The sequence below is a fragment of the Tyto alba genome, unplaced genomic scaffold, assembly GCF_018691265.1.
Source record: "Tyto alba isolate M040663 unplaced genomic scaffold, T.alba_DEE_v4.0 Super-Scaffold_1000006, whole genome shotgun sequence".
Lineage (NCBI taxonomy): Eukaryota > Metazoa > Chordata > Aves > Strigiformes > Tytonidae > Tyto > Tyto alba.
Window position 1 is genome coordinate 4689586 of NW_024881272.1, and position 22285 is coordinate 4711870.

Below are 22285 nucleotides of genomic sequence, written 5' to 3' on the forward strand. Positions count from 1 at the left end.
TGTGAGAGTCTTTTAACCCCAATATCCCCAGGAGGTGCAGCTTGGGCAGCCCATCCTGCTCCACCAGCGCAGGGTAGGGGAGATCCAGGGGTCCTGGCACAGCGGGAGCAGGGGGCACGGCAACCCCCAGCCTGTGGGCATGGTGGGGACGTGGGCTGAGGGTGACGCTCAGAGGGAGCATTTCAAATCCCAGCATCTTGCCATGCCAAATCTTTCCCTGCCTGGTGTCAACATTACCTGGATGCCTATGTGTGTAGATGCCAAACCTTTTATGGTTTTGGCATGAAAATCCTGGTCACAGCAATGGCTTGTCCCTGCTCACCAGTGGGTGTAAGGAAGGGACCGTGCCCCGTGGACAGGGAACCGGGGCAGGGGCTGGAGGCGCTGACTTGGCTGATAGACGTTTGTGCTTCTCATGAACGGATAGCTTCTACGTGCCGAAATATTGTTCTTCTATAGCGACACTGAGCGGTTTTTGTCCCCTTTAGGGTTTTATTCACAACGGAGGCTGCTGCTATTTTTATTTTTTTTGTATTTGATAATTATTTTTTATAAAAATCTATGAAAAATAAATAATCTTCTCATCCTCCACCGTGTTTGCCTCCTTGCTTTATCCGAATTGGGGCCGGGTTAGGTGAGGGAGGTGGTTTGGCTGCTCCCAGCACCCTCATTCCCACATGCCCTCCTCTGCCCCAAACTACGGACTCTCCCAGCAATGTCCCAGCCCAGTGGGAGAGCTCCTTTGGGTTTTGGGTTGGGGGACACACACATCCTATGCTCTTCCCATTCAAGGCTGCCACCCAGGCAGCTTTTGCTATGTCACCAGCTGCAAGAACACTTTTGCAGATGGTCTTCTGCTGGTTGTTCCACAAACTGGTCCCTTACCAATCAATTTTTGTAATTAACCTACCTTAAAGAGAGGGAAAACATGTGTGAGTTTCCTTGCGTGTGTGTGTTCACACACCACCACCCTGGGGACAAGGAGCAGAGGGTGTCTCACACTGGAGCCAGAGACATGCCATGTGGCACCCTGGTAAGACCAAAGACAATCAAAAATGTTGCTTAAAGAGCTTGCAAAAGTTGTTTTGTTTTGTTTTTTAAGTGACCAGATAAGCTTTGTACATACAGACTGGGAAACACCAAAAGGCCCTGCACAAGGTGGGTGGCCCTGCCATGGTCCCCCTGCAGCCAGCTCCAGCCTCCTCATTGATGGTGGTGAGCCCAAGGCGCCCATCGCCGTTCCCTTCAGTGCACCACCGGTACAAAGTGTGACGAGGACCAGGGCAAGGTGATGCCAAAACACCAGCTGAACCATCTCCCCAAATCCCACAAACATCCTGTGTCACCAAGGCAGGGGACATCCACAGGGCCCCTGTGGGTTAGGATTTTGCTTTGAAGATGCCCACAGATTCCCTGCTCTGCCCACTCAGCCAAATCAGTGTTTCTGGTGGTCTGGAAAAGGGGATTTGCAGCATTTGATAAAGCAACCCATCCCGTGGAGCCTGCTGCAGCCACAGCCCTGTGTGTGCCTGGCCATATCGGAGCATCCCCTCTGGACCAGAGGCATCTGGGCCAGGTTTGAAAGTCCCACCATTCCCCACGCTGGAAAGCTATCCTGCCAGTGGCACGAGGAGGGACAACAGGAGGCTGGGGGTCAGCATCTCACCTTAAAGAGGCTTTCCTTGTTGTAATTCCTGATTTCCAGTGGCCGGCCTAGCCAGCTTGGTCTCCTGTGGTGCTGGGTATGGAGTCACTAAGCCACAGTGGCCTGTGGTGGCCACAGTTGATGGCTACATGTGCAATGGGACCAGTCTGCCCTGTGGTTGCTTCCTTGGTCCCACAGGGTGGTTTATTGGGAGGAAATAATACTTTTAAAAGACTTTAGTGAAGGGGGATTACAGGGTTTTTCTTCTTCCCACTGTTACCTTTTCCACTGTTTGGGTGTTTTGGTGTCCATGTTATGGGTTTTTTTCTTTTCCTTTTTTAAGACAGTTTCAACTGAGCAAATAAAATGGCCCTGAAAAAAAAAAGCCGCGCTGGTTTCCAAGAGCAAACAAACATGAATGACAGCTAAGAAAATCTGGGGTGCGTTTCTGGTGGGCCAGTTTTGGGGACATTTCAAACCTCTCCTCCCATCAGACGGGGGCAAGATGGTCCATCAAGGAGCCCCTTTGCTGTTTTGCAGCTCAGGACAGGGTTTGAAAAGGCCAAAGATGTCCTGGGACCTATTCCTCTTTCCTTTGCCACTCACCTCCCTTACAACTGGTGGAGAAGGTGGGTCACAGAGAAGGTGAGCAAAAGGAAAGATTGGACAGAGCTGAAAAACAAAAGTTCCTGCAGTGGATTGGACACTGGGGGGGGAGATGCTGGATCCCGAGGGACAACACCAAGGCTATGGAAAGCAATGAAATCCCAAATTTCCTCCTGTGGGGCTGACATGAGTGCATTAAGGGCCCTAGAGAGGAGCAATGGGCTGAGAAAATGGAAGTAAAACCTCTAACATGCCCTTAACATCTCCCTCTTCGTTATCTTTGATTTCCCTTGTCCTGTCTTTAAACCCCACTCACTCTTCTTCCAGCCATCTCTGATGGCCACCTGCCTCCCTTTGCTCTGCACCAGCCTTTCCGCTTCTGGTCTTTCCACGGACTCTCTCATCTCTTCCCAGAGAAGGGACATCATCTCCTGGTGGCATCAGATGTCTTCTCTGGGGCAAAGCTCCTAAATCATGCACTTCCACCAAGGCCAGATTTGCTCTCACAACAGACAACATATTAAGGGACTCCACAGCCCCAGGCAACTAGGACCCCAGTTGTATGTCTTGCATTTAAAAGATAAAAAGCAGCTGTCCGTGGCAGTAGCCAATTGAAGAGCTGTTTTCCCATCCCATCCCCTCCTTTCTGCCAGACACCCAGCCTCAAGGCAAGAGATGCCAACCCCTGCGTCCCCAAGACAATGAAGACACACAGTTGAGCAGGGTGGTGGCTCTTTCAGCAACACAAACTAGATTTGAAAAGCTTTGTCAGCTGTTACGATGGAGGAGTCCACACAGCCAGCCATTAAGAAATGGGGCAGCCACCAGGGCCATGGGGACATGGTGCCTTGTGTGTGGGCTCCAGCGCTGCCCTGTCATTCATGCATGTGCTGAAATGCAGCGATCCCTGCCAGTACCTGCTTTCCGAGGGTGAAGAGGGACCGTTGGCCAACAGCAACCCTTCCATCACACACACACACACACATCACCAAAACCTTCCTAAAAAGCTGCTGTTGTGCTGGTGATGCATCCCTTACGGTCCACTTCACCTTTTTGGGGGTGGCTTTCTCCAAACCCCATAGGTTGCAAGCCAGATCACCGCTGAGGTTTTTTCTCTGGTGAAGGTGTGATGAGCCGGCTGTGCCGAGCCTTTCTTACACAACAGGCCAGGCTTGTGACTGTGCACCCTGCTATCACATGGCCCATCTCCTCCTCTTTCTCCTCCTCTTCCTCCTCCTCCTCTTCCTCACGTCTCGTTCCACAGCCACAGGTTATTGTGCAATGAGCTGGTGGCAGCCACAGCACTTAACTGCATGGAAAATAGCAGAAGGAAAGTACCGGGTGTATTTTTAGCTTATTTTCCTGCAATTTAGTAGTGGGAAGAGAAAAAAAAAATAAAAATCAAGTTGTTCCATGAGACTTAATGAAGTCTGGTTTCCTATGGCTTCATGTGCTACAGCCGCTGATTCCCCCCTCTCCCGTGTCCTCCCAGGCATCCTGACTGCCTGCCTGCAGTAACCCCAACCTCTCCCCAGGTCTCCCACCCATCTGGCAGGGTGGGTGGCAAAACACACCGGGCTTGGCCAAAGGGCGAGCCCCTGCCAGGGTTGATGGTCTGAGCATTAGACACAACATTGAACTGTAAGTGACTTTTAAGGCATCCTTTGCAGCTCTCACCTCTGTTCAGGCACTGATTTTTGCACCGTTTGTAGGACATTAATATTCGTGACACTGCTAGTCCTCTGGAAAAAGTCTGCCAGATGGACCAGGAAGTTCTCAAGGGTTGGCCACCAGACAGCACCATCCCATCCAGTTTTTATAGCAAAAAAAACAGGATAAAATGAGCTTTTTTGGACCCTGCTTCCAAATTCCCGGCATCTGTGGAGGTTTTCAAAGCAAGAACTGAGAGCCCCTTGCCGAGGATGTGTAAATGCTGTCTTTCCCTCCAAATCCAAAGGTGCCCGCAGGCATCCGCACCTTCCTGTGCCTGACAGAGCAGGTAGGCAAGGTGAGGCACAGGACACGTCTCCGGCTGCGTGTACCGCGTGGTTTGGGACTTGGCTAACCCAGTGGGCAGACAGACTAATGTTAAACGTGTGTGAAGACGCACCAGAGTTCAAAGGCTGGGAGTGTTTCATCCGCTACCAAAAGATGACATCAACTGGACCAAAACTATAAACAAACACTTCGCTTTGCCAGAGCCACGGATTACTAACAGCTCCTTTTAATAGTCAGTTAAATTATCATCTGGAGTTTTACATAGTGTTACAATGATTATTTGTTGTTGTTGTTGCTGTCATTTAAAACGTTTTGTTGTTTTTGTTGGTTTTTTGTTTTTTTTTTTTTTTTTTAAGTAATCCGGAAGGGTTTTGTGTTTCTTGCCACATGGCTATCTCACCCTAAAGCACCCTACTTTCAATCTACAGTAGTAAAACGTCACATTAGAGTTTTAATAGAACATCAAGGAACATGAATTGCCGCCATCTTTGTAAAGAAAAGGACCAAACCATCTTTATATGTTAAATAACTCCACGACAAGTAAAAGGTAGTAACGCTATTACAGGGGTAGGGGTGCAGCAAAGAAAAGATAACTACCCAGAGGTTCATCTCAGGTGAATGACCGCTCATTAATTCAGAAATAAAACACGAAGAGAGGGCATGGGGGCGAGGGAGGTTGCAGAAGTGGACATAAAACAGTGTCTTCTTCACCTTTCATGTGGTTGGAAGCATGGGAAGAACCAGGAGTCCAAGAGAGAAAATACTGTGCAGACCCAACAGTAGGACCCTGCAGCAGATGGGGATGGTGTCAGCTCTGCAGGGAAGGGCACATCTCAGGGCTCGCCCACAACTGTTACGGGTGAGCAAGCCCCATACAACACATCTCACCAAGGCCAGGTCTGCAGCCATGGTGCAACCCCCCCCCCCCGCTCCAATCTGGGCCCCCACGGCAGGCTGCTGGTATTTGAGAGGGGCTCAGGTGTTCATTGAGGGATCTTGGCAAGAAAATCCAAGTTTGGGCAAAATTCTGAGTTGCAAAACCAGAGCAAAGAAACCAAGAAGGAAGCTTCCACAAAGCCAGGGCCATTGTGAAAATGGCAACGCCGCGGCAGTCAACCAAGCGGAGTACAGCCCCAGCAGCAGAATTCGTGGTCCGTCATGGGATGGGGATGCCAACTCCTGTCCAACTGTGAAAGGGCGCTGCCAAAGGACCTTGGATGGGTGGCTTTCCCCTCTCCCTCCAGGGTGGTCCATCCCCCAGCCCACAGGGAAGCTGGGGCTGAGCAGGAGCAGAGTCCGGCCCAGCTGGCTGATGATGTTGTGGGGTTTTGGTTGACCACGCAAGGGCTTTGACATAGGAGTGCAGAAGCAGAACAGAAATTTTTGCAGAGCCTCCGCACAAATCTCAGGGCTGGATGAAAAAGTAACCTAGGCAGGTGTGAACGCATGGGATGTCCAGGGTTTTCCTGGCAGCATTGTAGCGAGTGGCTGGCAGACTGAACCGCTCCCATCCCTGCTGCTGCACCTAGTAAGTAATAAAAGAGAGGAGTCTGCTACCCAAAGGAAAACAGTCTGCGTTTCATATAAAGGCCACGTAAGCGGTATTACTTGGCGAGCAACCAACTTGCATCTGGGCCAGAGCAGTCTTTGTTCAAGCATCCCTCCGAGGCTTTGAGCAGAGGTGCCCTTTGCCCATCCCTGGATGGCTGCCTGGCTGGAAGTTAAAAGTTTTCTCAGCATCCTCTGGGAAAAGCAAGAGGATAAACCAAAGTGTCTTGGCCAAGACTGCCGGTGACTGAAACAAAAAGGAGCAACGGCTCGGTACGGATTACCTGCCCACGTATACCTCCACATGGAGAAGGGGATGGTCTTGCTCTGACCCCCAAGCCCTTGGCAGCATCAGGCACATCAAAATATAAGGAAAAACATATGAGAAAAAGCCAAAAGGATCCAGTAGACTTCCTTATTCCAATGAGAAGACATTTGCCTGATGACCCCTGCTAGACACATTCATCACGGAAATGGCACGGGGATGCCCAGGTAACACTGACTGATGGTGGCTGCTCCCAGCAGCTCTCCAGACCAGAGAAGCTGCCCCTAAAGGAGAGCTCTGCCTGCGAGAAGGGAAGAGCAAAGCACTGTGTCATCTGGTGGGAAAATACTGAACTGCTGTAGAGCAAATACTGTATTGCAGCGCTGTCGGCTGTGACTGGCTGCAGACCACAGCCGCTTCCCACTCAGCACCACACAAATATTCGAGCTGTGTCCTTGGCAGGTAGAAGGAGGAATGAGGCAGAAAATTGTAAGAGACAGGCCGAAGATTGCTCCTGCCAAGGCTGAAAAAATGAAAAGGAAATTTCTCTCTGAAGACGTATCATAAAAATCCCACTGTAGGGCTCCTGGCTTGTCCAGATCAAAGGTGCACAACTGGCAAGTCCAGAGATGCCTCCTCTGCAAACCAGGCTGGAAGCTGAAGCTAAAAGGAAGCTGTTTGCTGCCTCCAACACTGTCAGTGGTAACAGGGTATTGGAGAACAGTTTGCTCTGAACCAAGCCCAGTGTCCCAGGACAACCCCAGTTTTCTGGTTTAAAAAAAGAAACCACCGGTGAGAGCTGCAGATGTGAGCCTGAACACAGGCAAGTAACACCTCCAGAAGCCTGCCCACCACGCCGTGTCACCGAGCCCCCTCTGGGACCAGGACCTCCAGGACCATCCTGCACTGCCGCGTTGGGGTACGCTACACCCCGTTCCCCTTGCCATGTGGAGCCCAGGCTGGGCCAGGGCTACAGGGTGGCTGGTGCAGAAGGCAGCCTCCTCTGTGCCGTCTGGGTGCTGCTCTCTTGGCTGGGGGTCTCCTGAGTGGTGGTTTGACATTGCTTCAAAGTCTTTATTATGGTGGGTAAAAAAACAAATTAAGAATAACAGAAGGGATTTTTAAGTTGACTTCCTAAGAATGTGGTCCCACAAGAAGAAAGCTCATGATGTCCAGCTGACCACTGGCCCTGAGGCCAAGCTACCTTTGCTCTGGAGGACTCTGCATCTTGGAGCAGATGCAGGCTTTGGCCGTGACAGAAGAACCTGAGAAGATGGGCTCACCAGTGCCCCTCTCTCCTCACCCCAGCTGCTGACACCACGCCAGCTCTGCCCTGCAACAGCACCACTGCTTGGCCAGGTCTCATCCAGATCTTATGCTTTAGAATTACAAAAAAATAAAATAAAATAAAAAAATCCCAACCCTCTTGGCCATCCAGTGGCTGTTTTGCTCATTTGCTCAGCCATAACCATTAGCATCTCGGCCTGACCTGCATGCCCTGCCTCCATTTTCCCAACCCTGCATCACCTGCTCTCCCGTCCCGGCTGTGTCACAGTGTTTCTCTCGTGACTGGTGTCCCCCACCCTTGGGGACGGTCCCCACAGCCAGGGCAGGGATGGGGCAGGAGGAGAGGGCTGTGACCTCCCAACCTGCCCTCTCCACTGATGCTGAGGAACCTCTTGGCAAAATGAATAAAACAAAACCAAGAAAACTGGGTCCCACAAGACTTCTAGCTAGAAAGGCTTTTGGCCAAGTCAAAGAATAAACTAATACTGAGTCAGTCCTGCACAGAGCAGCTGGTTTCACTCCCCGGTCCAAATTTTTGCCTCCAGAAACATCAGCGACACCCTCCCCCCCTCCATGGGTCCGTGTATAAAACCCTCACAAACGCCCGTGGGAGGGCCAATGTGAGAGCGGGCACCCTCAACCCTCAGTAGTCTTTGTCACCATAGTCATTGTAAAGGACACTCAGTGTCTGCTCTTCGCACGTCTTCTTGAGGTCCCGGCTGAGGTCCGACCAGTCGAGCCCATAGGGCTTGATCTCACTGTAGCGGCAGGCGAGGTATTTGAGGGATGAGCGCTGGAGGCTGATCTTGGGCTCTTGCAGGAGGCCATTGCACCAGCTGCTGAGGTCCCCCAGCTGCGAGAGGATGAGGCCAGCCTTCCTGCAGTGAGGGCGGGCATGGGGAGGTGCCGGGAGGGGGGACACGGACAGCGAGGGAGCGGCGGGAGGGGATGGAGACACCACAGGGGGGATGGCAGGATGGGCGTATGAGGAGAGAAAAGCAAAGATGGTTAAGGACACCACGGGAGATCCTGGAGGGAGAAGAGATAAGGCAAGAGTTGGACGGTGTGGAGAGCAGCTGAGCAGAGCCTGATGCTGCCAGGATGAAGAGGGGCGGCAGGGCTGGGGGACATGCCAGCCCCGTGGCAGCACTACAAGCCTAAATGCATGCAAGACCTGCCCCTGCCTGGGTCAGAGATGCCCATGCCACCACGGTGGTGCTGGACCTGCTGCACTGGTCTTGGGACTCACCTTACTCTTCCCTGCCCTGTCCTCATCTTCTTCCACCCCACATCATCGCCACAACAAGGCTAGGTTTGCTGAGGGTTTAGTGAGGGGACAGTCATGAGTGTAGCTGTGAAACCCCCAACACCCCTTGAGATGGACCTCATCGACAACTCAAATGGCAGCACTAGTCACTGCTGCAGCTACTGGACTCCAAATATAGCAGGATGGGAAAGTGGGAGCCAAAAGCACTGCAGGCAGCAGGAAGAAATGCTAAAAGGTGTCAGGCATGACACATGTGACCAGCCCAGGGCAGTGTCACCATGTGTGTGCTCTCCATGAATTGCATGTGTTGTATGTTTGGGAACTGTGGTGGTCATTCATGGCTTGGTATAGGACACGTCCAGTGACAGGGCAGGAATGTCAGGGAAAAGGTGGGCATGCCAGGAGCATCCTTGCTGTCATGTGGCTGAGGGGGACGTGATAGAGAAGAAATGCACAGTATTGGGAGCCAGCATGCCAGGACACCACTGAGCATGAAGGAGATTTAGGGAAAAAAACCCACTCAAAATATCATGTCTGGCCTGTGGGGGTCTGTATGGATGGCTGAAGGTGAGATAAAAATTATGATCCTCATAAGATGTAATATCACAAGATATAAGTACAATGAATGACACTCTTGGTACATGACCTGTAATATTTAGTAACAGTTTAGGAAACGTGTCCCACAGGACAGTGTGCAAACTAGAAGGAATTAATATACTGAGGCATGCAACCCAGGTCTGATCCAAAAAGCTCAGAGAGCTGGGGACATAACGGAGCTCCCCAGTTCTTCGCAGGTACATTTTCCATCTTCCAGTTGCAGAGAGCAAAACAAGGAAAGGCAGGTCACAGCAGTGGTGCTTTGTAAAGTGCCACAGCCCAGCCAAGGAAACCAGGAGAGAAGATTGGGTGACAGAGGGAGAGGAGGTGCAGGAAGAATCCATCTTCAGCAGAAGACAGACATGCAGCACCCCCCAGGGCAACACTGATTTGGTGGGGGCTTGTTCTGGTAGCGAGAGAGCGCTAAATTACCAACCCTTCGTATTAGGTGAGATATTGGAAGAGCACAGAGGATCCTGGCCAAACATGACCTAAAGCGTGTTCTCTTCTTTTCACATTTTTCCTCTTAAAATTGTGCTCCTAATGCTTTTATCAAGAAAACAGTTTGCTCGGATAAAACACATTATGTTCATTTTAGATTTGTCTGGCACTCTGGGTGATCTCCAGGGAATCCGGCAAATGTGAAGGTAACGGATTCAAATGAAACATCTTGAAGGTGAGTATCACATGTGCCTGGAAACCCAGACAAAAGTTTAAGTGTCTCAGGATCTGGGATAAGTTCCCTACCCAGCCTCAAGGGCAGTTGGTGGGTTAGTATAGACAGGGAAGAAAAGATACATCCCCTTGGTAGCTTTAACTCAGCATCTGTTCAGCAGAGAACAGGCAGCAGAGACACTAATTGTGATGCTAGGGAAAAAAAAAAAAAACAACCCTTTGTCACATTCTTACTTGGATAAGCAGAGGTTTTGTGTGGAGCACGTGGCTGTGTTGTGGCTAGTTTGACAGCTCAAGGGTATGTGTACCAACCACAGAGGAACATCCACAGCCGCTCCACACCTTCCTCCAGGTCAAGTGCGCCATAGGAGAGCTGCTTGGAGAGGAATTAATTTACCCCAGGCCCAGGCAGAGCCACCCTTGGCTTTCCTGCAGAGGAAACCCTCGAGAGGTCCATCACGGAGGTGGATGCAGCTCCCAGGGGCCAGTCTGGACCCACCGAGAGGTTGTCCAGCTCTGCAGCCAAGTGATACCTGCAGCCCCAGGGCTCACATCCAGAGCACAGCAGAGAGGTGAAGGCGCTTAGCATGGTGCTGACTCTGGAGATAGCCACCCAAGCTGGCCAGGTCTTCCAGCTGTGAGAAGGTAGCTGACCTCTCCCTTGTCTTGGTCCCCACATCTAGACATGTAGGCAAGGTGCTGTGACTGCCTGCCTTCCTCCAGCATCACAGGTACCCTAGCAGGAATGTTGAATATGATCCCACAGATTTTGGCTCAAAACCACCACCAGACTTCACCAGGCCTCGCACCAAATCCTATACTGACTTATTACTTGCTAGAAAATGACTTGCCTTCCCCTCCATTTCTTCTCCTTATGCAGAGCCCAGGGCTCTCTGCAGTCCTTCTCGGACTGGGAGGGAGCGACTCGCTTTCGTAACTCCACACCCCCTTGTTTCCTTCAGCCCAGCAGCCAGTGTCCCCAAGACGAAGGGATGCGAGCGCACCCCACGTGAGCGGAGCTGGAAGGTGGCATGGCCGCGTGGAGGAGGAGGGACACGGCAGAGTCAGTCGCATGGGTCCACATCCAGGACTTCAAAGGAGCATCAGCAACAGTCAAACAAACACTCTGTCTGCTGGCTAAATAATGTCATCTGCAAGTGATTTGTCCTGTCACCACCAGTCTGGATGCTTCGCCCTCGCAGACGATCAAACAGGAGGTCTGCTTTCCAAGATTTGTCATCACCAGAACCCGCTGCATCTGCCCTAAATGTCTCTTTCCAAGTAGCACAAGCTGCAAACACTTCATCAGCAACTTGCGTCATCCCATCCTAAGCGCTCTAGCATTTCCAGAGGGTGGAATTAACCCTCTGGCTCATAGATACAGGCAGCAAATGGTAACATTTGGGCAATTCAGTGGCATTTCTGGCTGTTCCATGCTAATTCACCTCTGCTGCGTGGGGCTCGAGGAGGCAGCTTCCACCCCATGTTCTGGCTAGTCCTTGGTCTCCTCACTGAGGCAGCGAGCAGCAACAGCAATGCTCAGCCTCGGTGATGGCAGTGGCTGTGTGACGACTCCGGTCTGTCACGTAAGAAATTTTATGTACTCTGCATGCAAATCATCACAACAGATGTCAGATGGTCTGTACAAACCGGGGCTGGATTTCACATCTGGAAATGGAGACAGAGCGGCATCACCACAGCTGGGCTTAAGATGAAGGTGAGACATAAGTCCAAGCATCCTGATCCCACTCGGTGTCATGGGAATGAAGCAACCCTGGGCAGAGGAGCCGGTGGGAGCCTCAGCCTTAACAAGACTCCATGAACTGGGATGTCGCTACTAAGCTTTGAGGCAGTGCCTCAAAGAACTCACATTTCTCAGAACATAACTGGGAAAAGGGGAGAGAGGAAAGAGGAGAGACCCCAGCTATTCCCTAGGGCGTGAAGGATCTCTTAGGAGTTTCCCACTGAAACTGAACTAGGAGACATGCCTAAGACACTAAGTGCAAGACAACGGCCAGTTATTTGGTGAGTCTTTCTGACCACCTAGCAGAATTTTGGAGGACACAGAAGGTATGCAGAGGATCTCCAATCCTCTGCTAGAAATCCACAAGTGATTACCTGGAGCAGCAGGGCTGGTGAGACCAGCAAAAGGAGATGTGGAACAGAGGGGAAGGTGGAGGTCATGCATTTCATAGGTGGGAGCTGTTGCTGACGTACATTTGAAGTAATCCCGATTTCCGGACGGGGTCAAGGCTCCAGTTCTTTGGAGCCCAGATGCTGTGAAACACCACTGCAGCCCACACAGTCTCCCAGCCCAGCTTGCTAAACTGACTGGAAACATCCACGTTACTGGGAAGTCACGCAGACAAAAGCAGATGTTGTGGACATGGGGAGAAGGGAACATCTGGCTGCCTCCTCAAGCCCGGGGCATGGGGAACCCCATCCCCAGGCAGCTAGAGGGGCTGCAGAGACCTGGAGGAGCCTGAGGAGAGGACACGGTGCTCATTCAGGCATGAAGGGACTGTTTCAGCCAGGAGGAGCTCAGGGCAACCACCTCCAGACCCTGCCATGGCAGCTCAGCACCACCTGGGCACCAAAAAACACTCGTGTCCCTGAAATCACCCCACTTGACCACAGTCATGGATCAAAAGGGAGAGAACACATGCAATTCAGACCCAAGGTCAATCCACTGCCTGCTTTGGACCACAAGTGACAGTGAGTTCAACACACGGAGGTGCATTCAACTCAAGATAAAGCCCGGGAAAAGGAGGAAAGCCAAATCTGACCTTTGCATGGCCCAGCACATGTATGTGTGTTTGCACGAACACGTCATCCAGCAGCTTCCATAGCCAAGCTCTTCTGTGTCACCTTCTCCAGCAGGCTTGAAGGTACAACCACCTCCTTACACCTTCTTCCCTCCGTCAGTGCCTGGTTCCCTTCCCTAGGAACATGTTCGACCACACTCCCCCTCCTTCTCACCCGCAACAATGTCCGTTCCTTAAAGGTGCATTATTTTTCCAAGACCTTCTGACCTTTTGCCTGTGGAAGCAGCTAATGAGGGGAAAAAAAAGAGAATCCCATCCCCTTCCCACGCTGCACAGCATGAACAGACTAGGCAAAACTTCAGAGACAGTACAGGGCTGGTGGGATGGACAAGGATGGTGGGTTGACAATGGTCTACCGCCTTCCACCTTGTCCTATGTTTCTAGTCCTTCAAGAGAGATGGTTGGACCCCCAAATATATGCACAGCATCCAGCAAAACGGGAACTCCTCTGTGAGCCTCTAAGCTCTATCATCAAACAAAATAATGAGATTTGCCAGAGAGCCACCTTCCCGGTGACAAACGAGGGATAAGCCTGATGGCGGGCAGGCCTGCCTGCCTAGCCAACCCATCTCCCAAGCCTACCTGGGACCCAGCTCATCTTCACAGCGCCAGGTGAACTCCCCAAAGCTCTCATAGTGCTGGTTGTAGTGGTAGAGGACTCGGTGCAGGCTGGGGGAACCCAGGTCGAGCAGAGTGTTGTAGGCTGTTTGTTGCTCCTTGCCACTGGTGTAGCCGTTGAAGAGGTTGTAGATCTTGTCTGCTATTTCTGGGCAGAAGGACAGAAGGTATTCGGTGGGGTGCAAGGAAAGACATGAAGAAAGCTGACCAGGCTAAAGCTCAGCTCTCGGTAAAGCAAGACCAGAGACAAGATTTGTTTCCCCAAATTATGATTTACATCATATCAAGACAAGGTCCCAGTGGAGAAGCAACAGTGTAGATGGCATTCCCTGGACTCATTCTGGGTTAGATTCCTGTAATTTGGTCCAATTAGGAGGAGAGGCATGTGGTATCATCACGTACTGTTAGTGAAATACTATTTATTTACGAGAAAGTACACAGTTGGGATTTCTTGAGCACAGCCACCACCTACACTACCAGTTGCTTTCTGGGCAGGACAAGCAGGTCTTCTTGGCTATTTTGGCATGTCCTGAATGCCTGTGCCTCCACTCATCCTCCCACTCCTCCATCAGCACAGAGTGCCTCTGACTTTTTTTGCAGCAAGGATGTGTGCCTGCTGCCACCCTCCACACCAACCCTCAACACCATGTGGCAGCACCTGAGCGACCATGGGTGAAGGAGATGTTGCAGCCAAGACATGAGATGTGTATGGGGACATGCTGGGAGGGGGGAACTCCTTCTGGTACCAAGCACCACAGTCCAGCAATGTCCTCCATCTCACCTTGAGCTTTCACATCGTCCACCACAGGGCAGGGGGTCTTGACTGTCACATCACTGGACCTGGAGCGTCTTCCTGTGTTATCGACTCCCCAGAGTGTGAACCTGGCCGAGAAGGAAAAAGGTGAAGCTCTGGACTCCCGAGACCTCATGCAAACACAGGCAACATCAGGCAGGAGCACCATGGTCGGGGCAACAACGATCCCACAGGCACGGTTTGGGGGAGGCAACTCACATATAGGTTGTGTCGGGCTCCAGGCAGCGAACGATGAGGGAGATGGTGGACGAGAGCCTGTCGGGCACTTGGGCCGGCATGGCACAGGGTGACTTGGCGCCGGAGATGATATCATCCACGAAGCTCAGCACCGTCTCTAGGGAGAGAGGGGAGGATGCACTGCGGGTGATGACACAGGCGTCCCCAGGCATGTGGAGAACCGCCGAGGTCTGCGCCCTCTACCATGCTGCCTGGTGCCGAGGGGGACCGAGGCTCATGCAGGGGTTTGGTGCAGAGATGGACTCATCGCTTTTCCAGCAAGGCTCAACACCATAGCGTGGAGCTGCCACTTCTGTGGCATGGTGGGCAGGAGAGGGGCTGCTTTCTCTACCACGGGTTACTGGATATGTTCCAGCATCCCCTTGCAAAGAGAGAGTCAGAGGCTCCCCTCTAACATCTCCATCCCACACTGAGAACCAGTGGAATCCCCACTCACCTGTCTCCACCTTGGAGTGGTCCATTCTGTCGGTGACTTTCTCTTGACGGAGGAGGTAGTCGACGATCTGCACTCCGATGGGGGGCTCCGAGTGCCCCCACTCCAGCACCACCAGCGTGCTGCTGGGCTCGTGAATGGTGGAGAGCCGCAGGCTGGAGGGAAATGCCGACCGGTCAGCATCTCAGGAGGGCGAGGTCTGCCAGCCGTCCCCACCACCCACCCACGCTCACCCTCACCCATGTCTATCACCGCCTTGCTGCTCCTCTGTGCCTTAAAAAGGCATCAAACCCACCACGCTGAGGCTCACGGTATGGGAGGGATGCTGAGGACAACCTCTCCAGCCAGTCCCCGTGGCTGGTGCAAAAGGCAGCACGAGTGCATTTGACAGTGTCACTCGCTCTGCTGCGCAGGCCACATGCAAATGCACCAGAAGTTAGTTGGTTTCTGTAAGGTAGTATGAAGGGACTGTTTTTGCATTACTCTCTCAAGGCAAAAGGGCTTCAAAGCCATTAACCCATGGGAGAGAGCAACCTCAGGAGAGAAGTGAATCCCCTTTTCCTACCCCTCCTGGCTCTGGGCATGCTGGTCCAAAGGGCTCCTACCCTGGGGTTGCTCTACCAGGATGGATGCAAAACCAGCTCCCCCGTCCTCAGCTGAATTTAGAAAAGATACTGTATCTCTGCACTATCTGCCTGATTTCCAGGTCCCCCACCCACTTACAAATCTGTCCCATAAAACCATCCCAGTCCCACCACCTCCTGCCACCACACCACTGGCCATCGCCACCTCCTCCTAGACCCATCACATCAAGAGGACAGGCTGGGCACACACGGAGACTTACATGGGGTGCGGGAGAGGTGCGCAGGTGGGCAGCCCATCAGCCCCGAAGGCACTCGAGTCGCAGCGGCACCAGTCCTCGATGACGTCCCCGCTACCCGAGCACCACAGTGAGCTCATGGTGGCCTCCTGCAAGAGCTGACAGAGGGGAAAAGGGGTTGAGAACTGGGCAGGTGAGCTTCCATCCTGCCACCACTCGAGTCGGCGCTCATCCATCCCTTAGTGGGTTCAGCATGGTCCACCCACCCTGGAGAGCAGGGCTGGCCAACAAGCAAGGGCTGCCGCGGCTTGACATGATGCTACTAGGACAAGCTGCCTGCAAAGACCACCCCGATTCTGTCCTGCCACCCCTCCATGCCCACCCCACCACTCCCAGACAGCGGCTCCTCACCCGCTGGGTCTGGTTGTTGGTGACCAGCTCGTAGATGGGGGCCGCTTTGGTGACCTCCAGCAGGATGGGCTCAGCCGGCACTTCGGGACTGGAGGCGATGTGGCAGAGTGGGCAGGAGGAGGGGCAGCGGCCACGGCTCTGGCATTCCATCCGCACGCCGGCGGCCATGCGCTTGGTGCCTGACTCGGAGAGGCTGGCGATGTACTCGGGGAAGGTGAGCACCTTGGGGTCCCGCTCGCGCTCCTCTGACTCGTCTGAGGGGGAGTTGCCTGGGGAAGGGGGAAAAGAGGGGCACCAGGGTGGGCTCCAAACCATCATTAAGGGGGATGCAAGATGGGTAGAGCCCTGCCTTCCACCCAGGAGAGAGGCAGTGCTGTCCAGGGACCCCTCTGTATCCTTAAGAGCTCCCCCTTTGCTCTGTAGGGATGAAATCCTCGCTGGTCTCCGGAGGAGGAATCAGAAATGAAAAGCCTACCCTGGTCTCTACCATCGCAGGTCCTTTTGTCTCCCCATGCCTCAGTTTCCCCAGCCCCATCCCTTCGCCTGGCACAGGGACAGCCCACCCTTGCAGCAGGTCCCCACGAGAGGGAGCCTCCGTCATGTGGCTGGAAACTCATGAAGGACCCGACCTGCCTGGGCACCTTCATCCCACACCCATGTTCCACCAAAGCCCCCTGCCAAGCCACTCCACTGCAAAAACCCTCCTGGCCCAACAGCTGATTTCTATGCTTGACTCCCTCGGTTCCCAAGGGCCCTCATCAAAGCTGATGTGACAGAGCATGTTGGAGACCAGAGAGGAGGAGTGTCAGACCAGAGTGCACAGCAACAATGCTGACTTGGTGCTCCACCAACCCCCCACACAAAGGTCTTTAGCCAGCAGCACCGAAGAGCTCAGAATGAGCAGGGAAGACTTGCCAATGCCTTGTGATGCCCAGAAAGCTCCCGAGATGGCTGCAAATCCACCAAGGCCCTCTCCAGCCTCTCCACCCCTTTCTGCACTCCATCCCCACACAGAGGAAGGGAGGTGGGGAGCAGTTCCATTTTGGGAGTTGGCTCAAGTCTGGCTCCTCTTGTCTCTTCACGCTATCATGGGGCATGATGGAAGTGGGCAAAGTTGCAGCTGGGCAAGGAAGTAGGGTCTCTCCCTAAGGGCTTAGCTTACAAAGCACCGCCACGAAGCAAAAGAAAATTATGAGATGGAGGCAGATACGTTCGTCAAGACTGCAGACCCCCCCCACACGACTGTGAAGAGGCTGAAGGCTCCTTCTGCCACGTGCACATGGGAGAATAATTGCAGGTCGTACCCAACCAAACCTCAGGCAACCCTGCAACCCAACAGGCTCGGAAAAAAGGTTTTCAGCAGGAAAGCATTGCCATGGGCTACATTTCTCCCAGCTGTGTGCACAGGTGCCTGGTGCTGGGTGCGCCGTGTCCCCACCACACAGGGTGTTGAGCCAGACTCTGCACTTGGTGAGCTTTGCTCCAGCGCTCCCACAGCGGGAAATATTTTGACACAAGGAAAAAAGTCTTGGCACAGCAGTCAAGAAGGTAGAATCTGCCCGTCGCTGCTGTGCCCTGGCTAGCATCACCCTGCCGCTGCGAGCCTTGCCACGCAGGGGAACGGTGTTTTTCACCCAAAAGTCCTACTAAAGGACGTCCCTGGCTCTGCACCAAGAGAGGGGCCCAAAAAGGACAATTGATGATGGTCAGGGCAGGCTGGTGAGGTCAGAGGCAGCCAAGAGATGCTCAGGCAAAGCCTCACCCCTGGGGCAGGCTCAGGGCATCGCTGCCGGTGGTTTAGTAGGGGCTGGCTGCTGCATGGAGCCGCCGGAGAGCACGTCCACGGCTCAATGGGAAGATCTTGCTATTGCAAGGGTTTGCTGAGAAATGGGCCAGTGCTAGCCTATCCTCGAGACTCCTGCAAAGAAAACAAGGCTGTTAAATAAGACCCGGGATACAAGAGCATTGCTCCGCTCCCCCAGCGAGCTGGAAATGGATCGCTTTGGGCTGGCTGTGAATTGCAGCTTAGCAGGCGCTGAGGAGAAGCAGAGGAGCCAGGGAATGATTTGTCTCTTGCAATTTCTCAATCGATATCCAGCTCCTGACGTTTGCAAACAAAACGCAAAGGAGGGAAAGTGGCAGGTGCCAGAGCGAAACCGAAATGTGATATTGTGGGTGGAAAGAGACTGCCAGACCTGAAAAGCCTCCAAGCAGAAAAATCAAAGAGGAGGAAATTGCAGCAGAAAAAAAAAAAAAAAAAAAAAAAAAAAAGTACTTGCAATCAAAAGATGCTACATCTGGAGACAGCCCACAGCAAAACAGCAACTGGTCTGTACTCTTGCAGGTGGGCTCGGGAAGAAGTCCAGGCTCCAGGAGGTCTGAGCCCGCAGGATCCAGACTCAGGCTCACAGAGAAGCCTTTCCCACACAAGAGCCCTGGAGAGAAAACAAATGTCTTCACGGCCGAGGCACAGCAAGAGCAGCACAGTAGAGCTGGTGCCAATACTGAGAATTATGAAGCTTCACGACGGAAACGCTGCGGCGGTGAGCTCCAAGCTCACGCTGCCTGTGCCCGGGAGCTTCTGGGCAGAGGGCAGCAAACCAAGGTCACCTAAAAAACAGGAGCTCTGCTCGGCATCTCCCACCTCCGAGCTTGGGAGCTGGCTCTTGCTCGCTGCCCAAGCCTGGGCGGTGCAATCCAACATCCCCAGCACGGTCAGCAAAATGCCTGCGGGCAGCTTTGCAAAGGCCAGGCACAAGAGAGGCCGTGGTCCCGGTGACAGCCAGCAGCAGGCAGGCATTAGGCTGCCCCTGCTTTTGGAAAGCTCGCGTCCAAACCTGCCATCGCCTCCCTGCAAAACCCCTTCCACCAGGGATCTGTCGCAACTCTCTGCAGCGAGGGCACCAGAGGGGATGCAGCAGTGCTGGATGCCCTCTGCACCATAGTGAACCTCCCAGTTCATAACTGGTTTTCAGATATTAAAACACAGCGTTGACAGCCCGGCAGAAGAAAACACATTAGAGGGAGAAAAGTCTGGCCGCGGGTTGTGAGTGGAAGAGAGCAGATATGGCAGAGACAAAAGGAAGGAAGGAGCAGGATTAAAGACAAATAACAGTTAAGTCCAGAATCAGGCAGGATGGCTTGGTGGGATTAGTGCATTCGTCTTTCATCTCCCTGGGGATGTGGGTATTTATCTTCCTTTCTAGCCTGGACTAACGCCTGCTGCCATCCATAGGACTCCTTCAGCTGGCTTAGAAGGGTGAGAGAGTGGGGTGTAAATAAGAGGGTGAGATGGGATGCAGCCCTGACACAGGCTGGGCACTTTCCCTGCTATACCAAAAAAAAAAAAAAAACAGATTCCTGTTCCCATGGGGTGGCTGTGGGGACCCTTTCTGGGGATGAGCAGGGCTCCTACCTTTGCTGATGTCCTCGTACTCCAACCAGAGCTGCCGCTGAACCTGTCTGTTGGGATACCAGATGGAGCAGGACTCCTCAAAGCCGTACACTGCCTCCTGGATGTAGTGGTTGCCAAAATGGTCCAGCAGTGCCACGAAATCTCCACGGGAGGTGGCCCCATCCAGAGAGTGGAGCGCATTGCTGAAAGCTGGGGATGAGATGGGAGGAGGTGCTCAGGCTCCAGAGGACCCCCAAGCCCTCGTCACCTCCCTACACACTTACAGTGGGCAACCAAGCTCTGAGCCCATCACCTGCCAGAAGAAGGCTCTGGGTCCTCTCACCACCCCTTTTTCCCTCCGTCCCCCCCAGCCCCGCACGCTTACACTGGGAGATGGTCAGCTGGTTGAGCCGGACGTGGTACATGACGGACTGGACCTTCCAGTGCTGCAAGAGGGGGTACCCAGACACCTCGCTGAAGTTCACCATCCCTGCCAGAGAAAGGACAGGGGGGCTCAGCATCACTGCCCAGGGATGCCTTGCCGTGGGGATGGCTGCAGCCCCTGGGGCAATGCAGCCAGCGGGGCAGGAAGAAGCTGGGGGAAAAGGACTGTGCGCACACCATGACCACCCAGGGAGTCAGCAAGGCATTCAGAGCCAAGGGTCAGCTGCTCCCCAGCAATTAAAATCATGGCTTTGAAGGAAAACACATGGGCTCGTTTCATCCTGCCATCCGGGACTCTGCGTCGGAAGATAATGAGCCTCCTGCATCCCCTCCTGTTTCCTTCCCAGCGCCTGCTTGCAAGACATACCCAGGTGTGCTAATTATTTCACTAATGAGAGCTGCGCTTTTTAATGAGCTGTTTGCAGGCCTGGGAACGGTCACCGTCACGCCGTGCGTGCCCAACCAAGAGGCCCCAGGTCCCCTTTGGCCAGGACTGAGCAGAGCAAGATACATGCATAAGGGGGAAATTGCACGCCCGTCAATGCTCATGTTCCCTCGGGACATTATGGCAATGCTGGGGCTGAGCAGGTTGTGGCGTTTCTCATCCTCCAGGCGAAGGCATCCCATTCTCCAGCCACTGAACTGCACATTATGGAAGGCAGAAATTCGTGGAGACGAGGGCTGGGCAGCCACTTCATCCTGCCCGAGGCACAAGCCAAGGAGCATGACGGCTCAGCTTCCATGAACAGAGGGACAGAGAGGCCACCGAGCCTTGGAGAAAGCCCCCAAAAGGGAATTGAAGGGTGCTCATGGCTCTGATTTGGGCGAGCGGAGCATCCCTCGGTTGGCTGCGGCAGGATGCCGGGACGCAGCCTCCCGCTCCCTCGCAGCCCCGCTGCCCGACAGCCAGCACGGCACGCCTCCGCTCGGCAGCGGAGCGGCAAGCTCTGCTGCCAAACAGCCACGCAGCAGGAGTTCAGGAGGATAACAACGGGCATCCTCCTCTCTGTAACAAGAAATGGAGGCAGAGGATAAGGAGGATAAGATCCTTTGCCTTCCAGTGCCTCTCCCTTCGATGCTTGCTGCTACCAACAGCTTCAAAGCCTCGCTCTTCCTTTCAAAGTGTTTATGCAAAACCAGCCCTTCCTTACTCAGCAGCTCTGCCTGCCTCTCGTGTATTCACAGCAATATCCAGATCTGCTTACTGACAAGCAGAGATTTTACTTCTTTTCCCTTTTTTTTTGTGTTTTTTTTTTGTTTTGTTTTGGGTTTTTTTTTGTGTGTTTTTTGTTGTTGTTGGTGGTTTTGGGGTTTTTTTTCCTTTTTTTTTTTTTTTTTCCTTAATCAGCCACAGAGAGCCAGCAGAGCAGCGGAAAATGAACAGGATAATTTACTGGCTACAGTCTCCCTGGCATAATTGCCAGCAGAGTCCCAGCCCCACCGACCCCACCGTGATGCTGAGGCCATGGTGGTGCCACCGTCGTTACATCCGCGTAACCAAGTCAATGCAGCGGAGAGGACAGGCAGAGCCCCCTTGGGAGGCAGGTGTCCTCCAGCACCCCCAGGCGTCCCCAGTGGCTGCAGGGGTGACCCGCTGATGTGGCTCCCCAAGGGAACCTCAGCCCTCCTGGGACCTGCCAGCACCCTCCTCCCTACCTGCATCTGCTTGCACACCCCCCTGCATTGCCACGCACCCCGCTGGGGCAACCAGCACCCATCGGGCCCTGGGTGCAGCCCATGGGTGCTCCCCAGAACCCTCATGGCAGCTCTTCCAAACAGATTGTTTACACAAGGTCCTGTATGAGGCCACCCTGCAAACATCTCCCAAAACACCTCATTATCCACGTAGTAGTAAGTATATTTAGCGATATTTAGCAACTACCCGGTGTCCTCGGCCATATCAGTCAACAGCAACAAGCACCGAGGAAACAAAGGCTATTTAGTGGTACTAGCAACTGGGTGGAAGAAAGGTAAATCCTTGAAGGCTGTCTAGGAATAGACCTGTCACTTATGGCCCACAAGGCTCTGGCTGGACAAACCAAAATATTTTGGTTTCATTGGGGCAGGTTTTGAATGCTTCATTATGGCAGCAAAGGGTTTCTGATTTGGAAATCAAATGAAAGGTGCTTGGAAACCTTTTTTGCCTTGAATAAAAATAAAATAAAAAAAAAAAAACAAAAAAAAAACCAAACCTTTTTGCAAATAATCCAAATATCCAATGGATGCTTGAGCTTTTACACCACACAATAAATTTTCAGCCTCTCCCTCTGCTTCATATTTAATGCGTTTCTCTTACTGCTGCTGCTGCTGCTGCTGCTGCTGCAGGTGAGTGCATAATGCTAAAGCCAGACTAGACATATGCCAGGGCAGATATATCCCCTGGGAGGGGTAGGTACCAAAG

At 53.0% G+C, this 22285-nt stretch overlaps 1 protein-coding gene across 2 annotated transcripts in view; it reads right to left on the reverse strand.

Annotated features, from left to right (window-relative positions):
- Positions 1–4459: 4459 nt before the first annotated feature.
- Positions 4460–22285, reverse strand: part of ASTN1 (astrotactin 1) — a 57420-nt gene continuing 39594 nt past the window's right edge. The window contains exons 15-23 of one of the 2 annotated variants that reach the window (XM_032995556.2): positions 19826–19930; positions 19462–19650; positions 16047–16315; positions 15660–15793; positions 14819–14970; positions 14344–14479; positions 14113–14213; positions 13296–13479; positions 4460–5774 (exon numbers count right to left, since the gene is read on the reverse strand). In XM_032995556.2, the coding sequence (XP_032851447.2) occupies positions 5678–5774; positions 13296–13479; positions 14113–14213; positions 14344–14479; positions 14819–14970; positions 15660–15793; positions 16047–16315; positions 19462–19650; positions 19826–19930 (1367 nt within the window). In that variant the 3' untranslated portion in view covers positions 4460–5677. Of the gene's footprint in view, positions 8228–13295; positions 13480–14112; positions 14214–14343; positions 14480–14818; positions 14971–15659; positions 15794–16046; positions 16316–19461; positions 19651–19825; positions 19931–22285 lie in introns of both variants that reach the window. The other variant, XM_032995555.2, reaches the window with a different exon arrangement.